At 31.7% G+C, this 11,845-nt stretch overlaps 1 protein-coding gene across 1 annotated transcript; it reads right to left on the bottom strand.

Annotated features, from left to right (window-relative positions):
* Window positions 1-463: 463 nt before the first annotated feature.
* LOC108988687 (transcription factor bHLH18-like) lies at window positions 464-3,464 on the bottom strand. Its single transcript, XM_035695574.1, has 5 exons — window positions 3,372-3,464; window positions 2,791-2,867; window positions 2,093-2,698; window positions 1,307-1,678; window positions 464-1,066 (listed from the first exon to the last, which is right to left on the bottom strand). Exons 2-5 carry the CDS (start codon window positions 2,824-2,826, stop codon window positions 992-994), a joined length of 1,089 nt encoding a protein of 362 aa, XP_035551467.1. The 5' UTR covers window positions 2,827-2,867; window positions 3,372-3,464; the 3' UTR covers window positions 464-991.
* Between the last annotated feature and the right edge of the window lie 8,381 nt (window positions 3,465-11,845).

An 11,845-nucleotide genomic window follows, 5' to 3' on the forward strand; every position in this document is an offset into this window, starting at 1 on the left:
ATCTGGTGAGTTTGTATCTGCACCTTCTAGCTTCTCCCACTGCTTTTTCCTCAATTAACAAGCAAAGATGGTGATATTAAAATTAGGGTAAAACAATATGTCTATGTATTATGGGAGATAGAGTCAAAGTCAAAGATCACATAATCTCTTGTGGGTCCAAATTAACTTACGTACGTATAATCTGGTTATAATAACCCACGTGGACCCATTGATGTGCCTCCAATGTACTAATTATATTATATTAACATTTTCAACTGTTCATATACTCAATAAAACTGGTCGGTGTGTCACATCCCAATTAATAAAAGAAATAAAACACATTAAGGTAATTCGATGATCAGGAATCAGGATGAGGCTATCTCAAAGAATAAATGAATAAAAAATAATAAAATTAATATAAAAGTCACAATGAAGAAACATATATTATTCAAAATTATTCCATGCAGCCAAAATAATTGTCAGAAATCATTGAGTCGTATATACATCATGATACAGAGGAATTTTTCGAAAAGGACAAGATCACAAATATATAAGAAAACCTCTATGACAAGAAAGTCTCTAACTTGTCCTTCAATGCAGAAGAAAAAACAAAATGCTTTTCACGTAAAGATCAGGGATATAGAAAGATCAGGTGATCATGTTGAAAAGTCAACACCTCTAAAAAAAAACCCCCTCTCAAAAAGCTGCGAGTCTCGTTTACAACGCTGGGGTAATTGAACATGGTCATGGGCTCAACCACGCAAAAAACCACGAGAAAAAGGTGAAAAACCCTGCTCCCGAATTTGAGTCTCGGAACAATAACTACAGTACTGAGAGTTTACAGGCCTCTCTCTCAAGAGGTTCTAGAAAGACACTGAAAAAAGAAAAGGAGACGTGTCTGCAAGTAGAGCTTATTCATCATTCGATAATCCCACGCTTCTGATGTGTGAAAGACTCTAAAAAAAGAAAAGAAAAAACATCGACAGTTCTTCGATTTTTGCAACCTGCAATTTCACATAAGTTTCAGCAAAGCCTGTCGTAGGTTTCTCGCCAGATCTTTCGCTGTCATGCAGAAATCAACGTCCATCTGCAAGAATATGTATTAACAAGTTTTTGTAACGTATCTGTACGTCTGGCTTCCAAAAATTTGAAATTTCTAGTGATGTCAATTAATGCAAAACAGTTTTGTAGAATCAATCGAGTTCAACATCTCTACATATTCTCCAAAATGGCAAGCGATCGATTGAGTAACAGCTACACCTTTTGAAAGCTGGTTTCTTATTGATAAGTAAACAGGAAGTATAAAAAATGGAGTGATATTAATTACCTGAGCGACAACAGTCATATCAACTGTGGAATTTCCAAATGGCAAGATGCTGCTTGTTGTGATAGTTAGGTGAAGTTTCTCTATTTCGCTTAGTATCTTTGCGGTACATCCTTTGCGTTTCTCACAATAGATTCTAATGAGCACATTCTTCTCCGAAATTCTAGCTTCAACTTCAGGGAGTGGCTCGTCGGAGTGGCTATTGGAGTTCTCATCAGATGTAGAGGTGTCATCATCGGCCGAGATACGAGTCTTCTTCACAAAAACCACCGTTTCCATTGTTTTCTTTGCAGTCTGCTCTTCGAGTATCTTCACTCGTTCTTGTAGCTGTTTCAAGTACTTAATAGCGTCTCCCAGGACAGAAGCCTTGTCCATCTGCAAACAAAACATTAGGATGCTTAAACACTTTTCCCTTTTAGCTTAATTCCCTAAATCATAGTGAACTCAGAAATATAAACTAGGTTCCACGGCCAATATGATATTCGTGCAGGTAATGATCCGAGTGTCTATCTCCACGCTCAGTGGATCGTGTTTTCCAAATAACAAGAAGTAATGAATGCTGAGGAGTGAGGACATCTCCAACTACGTACGGTTTTCCGCTTGACATATTAATAACCCCTCTGATTTAAGACAGTTTCATTGCCTGTTTTTTGTTTAAAAGAATTCGTACTTTAATCTTGTTCATTAGGGAAACATCCACGAGAGCGATCATCTGATTCTCATCGCTCGCTCCAAGAAATGAACACTCCAAGAAACAGTGAGAGAAATGTATTTACAGGTAGTAAGTACCTTCTTTAGACCAGGAACAATGGCTGAAAGTGCTATGAACCTCTGGCTGAGCTTTTCTCGGCGCTTTCTCTCCGCTATTACGTGATCTTGGGCATGTAATGGAGTTCTAGTCGTTGAACCAGCCCTCTTGGGGAACTGCTCTTGTTTTGGTGAACAATTTTGCATCATAGAGGTGGGCTTCTCAGAAATCAAATTTGGGAAACTCCTATTGCCATGATCAGAACCCGCCTCGTTCTTTGGGTTCATGGTGCAGTCTAGACCATAAAATTGCTGATAAGAGGCTGGAGGTGAGTTCGAGTTCTCGAAAGAAATCAACTGCGACAAGGAGGAAGAAGCTGGAGCCTTCGAAGCAATTCGGTCGGTGCTGAAAGAGTTCCAACTGCTAGTCTTGAGCAGTTTTGCCGGTCTCGGATCCATGCCGGTCTGAGGAATATTTTCTCCCACCCCAATATTAAAGGTGTGTATGCTTTTGGGAGTTTTGAGAACTGGATAAGATGAGTAGCTCTCAGCAGAAATAGATTGAAAATCATGATCAAGACCATCGAGTGAGTAATCGAAAGGGTTCAAGTCGTATTGATGGCTCAAGTAATTGGGGTCCTCCACTGTCTGTTAAATAATACATTCGAAAAGAATTATCCAAATACGTACCCAAAGGAACTTGAAAAAAGGAAATGGTATAAGTTGCGTATTAATATTACCAGTTCTGATATCCATTTGGCTGACGAGATTTCCATTAAAGCACCCTTATATTCCTTAGAGATGAACTGCGGGACACCTGGGAAAAATGGACGAGCCACCGAAATCTTAAATTCTATGGCAAAAAGAAAGCAATTCTCAACTTTTACAGATTTTAAGATATATATTGATAATTAACAGATCACTATGATCATCCCAAGCAAGAAACGCATCGAAGTGCAGAAGTAAGAACAAATCAAAAGAAAATATGACTGGAAAAACAAAAAAATTGGAAGAAAGGATGAAGGGGAGGAAAAACCAGGAGCTAGCTATTTTATTTACCATTTGCTTTAATTTAAATCCTAATATATCTTCCAAAGTATATATTTGAAGGCGCAATGAACACCCAGCAAATTCTTAAATCCTTTTAAATTCATGATCGAATGATCAACACCCACCAAAACTAAATGAAGAAAAACCATATTTGAAGGCCAGAAACGACTTCTATATGGATTGTACATATGAAAGAAAGAGAACCATGATCAGTTCTGGCACCTCCAAATTAAAGAACCAGAAGAGATACCAGTTCATCATGAAAGCTTACCTTCAAGAGATCTAAGACAGACCAGTATTAGCTAGTACCGAAGCTTTTCTTTACCTTCAAGATCAGGTATTATTAGTTCATGAAAGAATTTTGAGACTTTATATAAGATATAGAATGTACGCGTTTGATCTTTTAATATACTAAAAACTTGTATTTGCACGTGTGAAAATATTATGGCCTTCATTCTCCTTACTGTTCATACAGTGGCTGTTTCCTGGATGTATCTGATTATCTCTCAGAGCATTCTCATTGGATTAGTTAAAAGTTAAATTCAATGAAAATTTAACTATTAGGTCAATAAATTGCTCACATTGAATTAGCTATATTCCAAATATTTGAAATATAGCTACAGTAATATCCAAACTAATTTTCAAATTTAGAACATACTATTCATTCATCAAATCATTTTTATATTATTTCTTTCTCTCTCCTTTTAATATTAATTATTTCTCTCTCATTTTTAAATAACAATTAAAAAAATATAATTAAAATACAATTACAAATTAATATATAATATTATGAATAGTAAAATATGATAAAATAAAATAAATTCATAATTAAAAAAATTAAAAAATTAAAAAATTTTTAAAATTATTAATTACTCATTACTATATAATGAATAAATGGATAATTCAATTTGAAGATTTGATGTGAATAGTTAAAATTAAATTCATCTTATATTATTTTATTGTCATATAATGAAAAAATAACTATTCTAATATGAAGATTTATATAAATAGAATAGCTAAAAATTAAATTCATCTTATATTCATAAAAAATATACTTTAATTTAACTATTCCAACGAAAGTGCTCTCAGTCATTTGGTCAAACTATGAGTTCCTCTACATTTTCCAGATATAATATTATCACCACGTCAGCTTTTACTAAATACTCAACTTTTGCTCGCCAGCTAAGGGCCCCGCCCCATGTATTCGCACGGACATATTATGACGGCGCGGCACGTAATTACTCGTTTGTGCTACCTTTCGCGCTCTCAACGTTAAATATGCTTGTTTATTTGTTTTCCTGATACAATATTTCAAGGAGCGAATTAATTTTAAATATATAATTGATATATTAAATTATTTATTTAGAATGTGTCATCAATTATTTCATAAAGTTCATCTCCTTCTGAATGCTAGATCAGTCTCCGACAATAATTTTTTAAAAAATCATTATGTTGCGCGCATAATCCAATCATTTTCATATCTTTCGCCAGCTAGCTGATCTAACATTGTTTGGAACTTAGTTAAATTTCTTCTCTAAATATACTTGCTTATTTGTTTTCATGATACGTTTTAATAAATGAACTGTATATTAAATGATTGATATATTAAAATACGTACTTAGAATGTGTCGTAACTACTTATTTTATGAGAATTGCCTCTTTTTAAATGCTTGAGTTTCCGACAATCATTTTTAAAAAATAATTATTTGTGTTTTTTGCATAATCCAATCATTTTCATATCTGTTTCAAATAAAACCCGTAATATATATATATATATATATATTTATATTTATATACACCTTTGACAAAAATACTACAAATAAATCGGAGTTCAAAAAATTCAAGGAAAAAGAAGATTATCGAAGACTAAAATGAAAATAAAAGCGTGAAATAAATATGATGGCTGCTGCATGTTTAATTTGCAGTGAACTTCAGCCCATCGAAGAGAAGCTGGGGACGAGGATATATTAGGTTTACAAAAAGCATATACCATTTGGAATAAAAGACTACCCTACGGATAGGGTTGATAATTAGTGTTGGCAGGTCGTGTTTGTCTTATACTGTCAAGTCATGAACATTTGACTATATGGTTCAAGTCGAACACGACTTGTTAAGTTGAACAGATTAGACCTTCAAACTTTAACACAACCTATTTAAGTAACGGGGTCATGCCGTGTCACCCGTTTAATAATTAATTAGAAATACTCCAACACGATATGAATTATTTCAACTCGTTCTATGTAAATAAGTTGAACTAATATGCATAACCCATTTAATTTTATTAATATAATTTGACATAAAAATTAAAAACTGTATTTATTAGTAACCACAATATCTTTAAAAAATTAAGACTATTGACTAAAAAAAATTAATATTTTTCAGATTTTAACTTATAATAAAATCAATATTACTAAACCCAACAATTATAAATATAAGCTTGGATCCTAGATTATAATCCCAATAATAAAAATACAAGCATATTAAGAAATACCAATATTATAACTCAACAATAATAAAATTATAATTTTGAAATAAAATTTAAACGGGTTAATACAGGTTGACTCATTATTGACCATTTTATTAATTATGTTTTAATAGGTTAACCCGTTTTAACCTGAACCCATTTATATAAAACTCAAACCGCTAATTTTGTATCGTGTTCAAATTGAGTTCACGGGTCGTGTCATATATTATCACCCCTACCTACACATGCAATGTCCCTTCCTACTAATCCATATATTTGCATTATTAATTAGTCCAAAATGAGAGATCTGGGCGAGTTGCCAGGGTCACCCCCGTCGCGCGCTTGGTGGTGGGACCTTGTTGCAGATTGGTTCAACATGATTAGGGCAGGTTTGGAACACAAAATAAAACACAAAATTCTCATTTCATCATTACACATTTTTCAAATCCCCATACAAAATATAATAAACAATTCAACTTTTTCAAATCTCAATACAAAATTTTCAAATCTCAAAATAATAATAATATTAAAACACAATATTTTAAACTTCAAAACAAAACATAAAATTCTCATCTCATCTTCTAAACTTGCTCTGTGTTGTGAAGTTTCATGCGGTGGGGCAGCGCGCTCTAAGCAGCGGTGCAAGCAAACAGTGAAACAAAGGCAGGGTGCGACGACCGCGGCATTGCCTTCTGACCTCATGATGGAGAGTGATATTCGGCATGAGATTAGAAGAAAAACACAAAGAGAGAGGGGGGAGGGGCGTGAGAGAGAGACTACGTGAGAGGGATGGGAGAATTTTATCTTAAAACGAAATTTCATTTAAAAAATATGTTTTTTAAATACATGTAATATAATATATTTATATATATAAACCCGGGTGGGGCACCCTCGCCCCCCGCTTTCTCAAGGGGGTCACGCTTGCCCATATAATAATGGAAAAATGTATAAGATCAAAATTACCCATTGAGGAAAAAAATAAAAAATTAAAAAAGAGACGGCACATGTGATGACTCGTATAAGAAAATGAAAAGTAAAAGAACATAAACAAATAAAATAAAATAAAACATTAAAAAAACAAATAAATAGATACTTAAAAAGAGTAGAAATTTTTTAAGTTGTTCTAAAGAAAAAGCGCCCATAAAGGGAGGTGGGTAGAGGATCGTACTTACCCGCCGGTGCCCACCATCTTTGGTGGGACTTTGGTGCGTGGGAGTCAAAAGTACTATTCACCCAAGCCCCACAAGAGGCAATGAGATGGGAAGTGCCGCCCCTTGTCTGAATCTGGACAGAATATCGATTATTTTACATGTTAGTTTTAATAGATAATTCATAAAAAAGAAGATAATAAATTTATCTAAAAATACAAAGAAAATGCATGTGATATTCAATTCAAAATTATCAATATTCAAGAATAATGAAATCAACCCATAAGTCAAGTTGTAATAGCTGAAAATCGAGTGTATCAGAATTTTACCAAAAGTAGCAAAATCTTAATAATCATGCTAAAACTAAATACATAATAAAAGAAGTAATCTGTAAAAAAATTGATCCAAATCGAGTTCAGAATCACTTCCAAAATAGTAAATGAAATTTTACCATAAAAGGCTAAAAAAAAAAAACTAAAAATAGGAATTCAGATGAAAAAACAGTGAAATTTGGCCTAAAAAATATGCACACCAAGCATAGCTAGGTGCCCATGACGTGTGTGCCGAAAAGAGCTTTTTGAATTGGAGTCATATGCACGATTCTGATACTCATAGTCGAAATTATGACCAAAATACAAAAACATATCCAAAATTATTCTAATCAAATAAAGATCACGATTTTCAGCTCTCTTTGCACTAAACTGTCACCTAAAAGTATTTTAACATAGTCAACGAATGGTTTGATAATTCAGCATCATCTAACTTAGATTCTCCTGCATCATTATCTTACCCGACCTCATGATGGAGTGGCAGTGAGGAAAAGAACTCTCACGGCCTACACCACACCTCATCGATCGTGTGGCAGTGAGAAGTGAAGCGGCCCTCTTGCACTCCCAGCTACAAACCGTGCTGCATTCAGGTGTTGGCGCATGGTGCGCACCGAATGGTGCTCCAGTCTTCAAAACTTTTATTTGCTTTTGTTGATTTTTTTTTAGCTATTTAATTTCCATTTGATTTCTTCAAGTTTATGAGATGTAGTATGCCACGGTTACATATTGACTCGATGGCATGCCACAACAATAAATTAAAGTATAAGCCGACTGATCCGGACATGACATTAAATAGTTGTAAAACTATATAATATTATTTTTTCCTTATCTATAAACTAATTGATGTCACATCAAATAATGATGAAAGAATGATGGTTAATTAAGATCAAGATGATAAATAGCCAGCACTTCATGATCTCAAAATATAATGATATTATAACTCATGATTGAGAGTAGACGTTCACTTCAAACCCAGTCTTTTTGCGTGGAGGAGTTGAGCTCTATCCTTTTTGGGTTCAGTCTCATGCATCATCATCATCTAGGTTTATACTTCAAAATGCTTACTTAATATTATCGTTAAAACCCCTTCAAATTATTATAAGGGGCTTGAGTACTTTTTTCCTCATAAACAATATGAGATTCCATATATGCATTGAAGACGTACGGCCACCTCTTATACTCATTTTAGCTTATTAATATACTATCGTTGACTGAAACTCAGAATATTAGTGGCTTCATCATCGGTGTAATTCTTATAAGATCAATGAGAGTAGTACTGGACTAGTGACCAGAAAGCTGGCGGCGAATCCAGATAATTAATAAGCATTCGAGAAATTGTTAGGACTCGTTGGTGTTGCCAATTCTGTAAATATTTGGGATAATCTAATTAGAAAGGTACTGTTTGTTGATGATTTTCAGGATATATAGATATAAATTGGCTCTGCACGAGATCAGAGTTAACTCTAGAAGTAATTGTAGAAAAAAGAGAATCCAATATCAATAAGAAAGAAGCTTGGAGCTGCTTGCATGCATACAACTCATCAACAACGTGTCTGCAAGATGCAGCTAGCGCGTACGTACGTACGTTGCAGGTGGTCAAAAGATGGCTCCTGATCTCGCAGGTTCGAGGAAGGTCAAACGTGGTTCGACACGCTGCAGCTAGGTTTCAAGCCCGTTTATTGCTGCCATTTATCTACACCTAATTATTCCTTGTGATCATAATAAATCACGTCACTCCCACGTAATGCATGCCCGTTTGAGACAGGGAAATGTCATTTATAGAGATAGATCAACAGAAAAAATGGTATATATATATAAAAGATTGAGTAACGTATAATGGCATAACTTGTTCGCCCTTCTCCCCACTAAACAAGGACAAAAGATCGATTAGTAGAGATGGAACATCAAATCAAAAGATTTTTGTACGTATTTAGTGTTAAATATCAATCCAAAGTGTGAATATGAATGTGAAATTGTCTTGTATAGCTACCCCATAAATTAAGCTCGTCCTCAAGCATTTAAGTGTGTCTCTAAAATATTAGAATTGTCTCCTAACAGTGCCTCAATTGTCAATGACGGTGGCTGTAGATTAGTTTGTCCCCTGAGCTTTCTGTTATAAAAAGAGATTAGTTGTAAACGAAACTAGTGTGTGAGAAATCCAAAGAAGAAGCCATTTGCAGTGTAGAGATAGTTTTGTTAGAGCTTGTATATTTTGAAGAAATACCTTGAAATATATTGTTTTCGCTACAGTGAACGTAGGCAAGTTGCTGAACCACTTATATAGAGTCCCTACTTGTGTTGGAGTGTGTATAAATGGTGGTTTTGATACAACATTTAGTTGAATCGGTATCTATATACTAGATAAGAGTTTACGTGCAAGGCACGTATTTCTTATTAAAAGTGCCATTGCATTTCTAATATATACGTGGTAGATATGAATTTTAAGATATATATCAATTAAAACAACATGTACGATAAATATAAAGATAATCATAAATCTATGTAAAAAAATTTACAAATTATTATAAATATATTTTAAAAAAATGAAGAAAACAAAAACTATAAAATTATTGAACACATAACAAATCTAATATTTAAAATTAACTAATTATATTGAAATCATAATAGGACATGCATTGCCTCACTCGTTATAAGACCAATTAGACATGTACATAATAATAATAATAATAACAACAATAACAATAATAATAATAATAATAAATGAAAATAAAATAAGATAATAATATTTTTAATTTTTTCAGAAACTACATAGATGCAATAAGCGTTATTGGAACGATAAAATGTAAAAAGAGAGTATTAATTTGAAATTTAAAAAAGTATAATGTTTTTTTTCAAAAGAAAATATTATTAATTTAAAAAGTGATGTATTATGATTCATTATTATGAAAAATAATGTGAAGACAATTATTATTTGTTTGAAATATTTATAGTAATAAAATATTATTCTTTAAATTTAAAGATAGTATTTTCATTTTTTTAATTAAATATAATATTATTATTCTTTTTAAATCTGAAATTGCAATATCGACCTTGGAAAATAAAAGCATGTTCTTACCAAAATAATTTTCAAAGGATAAAAAGTGTTATTAATTCTTTTAATAATAATTTTAAAAATGCAATAAAAAATAGATTAATATGGAATGCGTTATCACAAAAAATAAAATAGTGAATATGATAAATTAAAGACTAATTATAAGCTGATGCATATATTGGAACCCAAAAATAAAAATTGCATTTTGTAAGATAAAAATATTATTAGTCCAATGACTGATTTATTTTTATGAATTACTACGAAAAATAGTATGAATATAATTGTTAATTCTTCAAATAATATTATATGTGAAATATACTATTATTTTAAAATCTAATAAGACATATAAAAGAAAAATCCTAAGTTGTTAATTTGTTACACAAAAGTTTAATAAACAAAAATCCTCAATTGAGATTATTTGTAAGATATTAACATTTATTATTATTATTATTATTATTATTATTATTATATTCTAATTAATATTAGAAGAACAAAAAATCTAATTGTATTTTTAAACATGAAATAGAGGACAATAACGTAATTATGCAAATGAAGACAAAAGCATAGTTGTGCACATGGGTTGCGATAAAACGGGTAAAACAAAAAAAGAAAACGGAAGAAAAACGGATGAACAAAAGTTATTGTTTATCACTGTTTCAAAGCGATAGCCACTTTAATCATAGAATATTATATATATATATATATATATTTACTAATTATGTTTTTAATAATATATGTGACAAAGTAATTAATTAATTAGTCTCTGTGATATTTTAAGAGGGACATGAATCTATATTTGCACATAATATCCAGTATTTTAAATAAGCAAAATCCGTGAGTCATGCATGTAGCTAGATCGATACAATCGACGCTTGCCAAAATAATATATATATATATATATATATATATTTATATAACATCGTAATTTGTCCGAGTTAATTAAGAACATTATTTAAAAAAAAAAATAAGACATGAAAATTAATGCAATATCTCTCTTTGTTTGTTCATTGTTTTTTTTCCCAGTGTTTGTCTTTACAACAATATGCAATTTTCAGAAGCAAATGATTAAAAGGTGATCGTGAGGATCTAATTAATTAATTTCCTGCCACAATCTTGATGTCTCAATAAATTAAGACGCTATATACATATATATATATAAATATATATATATATATATAGTGTCAACTTTAATTAATAAACATTTTCAAGATGTGGAAAAGTTAACAATTTTAGGTTTATATATAAAATAAAATGTACATGCATGATCATGACTAGCTGCTAGCCCTTGTCAATATACATTAATTAACATATATATATATATATAATCATCATCATCAATTTTCAAAGATCATGATCATATTTTATATATTGATTGTTAAAGTTTTTAATTATTAATGGTATTCCACCAAGAAAAAGAGGAATTAGATCAAAAGGCTAGCTAGCTAGCTAGGCAACATGAAAAGTACCAAATTTTTGGATTTATCCCAAAATCAGAAAGCTGCTACACTTTGTATTATATATGTACTATTGATAATATCCATTATTAATCTTGTTTACATATATACCTGCAGTTGTACTGGAAGGACTAGTCTTAATTAGTAGGCCGGATCCTGCATCGAGAAGTACAAATATTATAAGTTCAACAGATGGGTACTGAAGTCACATGATAAACGTGCATGCATGGTTGAAAATTGCATGCAGGAATATTAATCATGTGTATCATATATGCATATATATATATATATATATATA

This window comes from Juglans regia, chromosome 11, assembly GCF_001411555.2.
Source record: "Juglans regia cultivar Chandler chromosome 11, Walnut 2.0, whole genome shotgun sequence".
NCBI lineage: Eukaryota > Viridiplantae > Streptophyta > Magnoliopsida > Fagales > Juglandaceae > Juglans > Juglans regia.

Bases quoted from the DNA above. Each gene is read 5' to 3' on its own strand.
- LOC108988687 (XM_035695574.1), bottom strand. From the start codon at position 2,826: ATGGAAATCTCGTCAGCCAAATGGATATCAGAACTG. The intron at 2,699-2,790 runs GTAATATTAATA...ATTATTTAACAG, and splicing joins CCAAATGGATATCAGAACTG to ACAGTGGAGGACCCCAATTA. The intron at 1,067-1,306 runs GTAATTAATATC...ATATTCTTGCAG, and splicing joins ATATGACTGTTGTCGCTCAG to ATGGACGTTGATTTCTGCAT.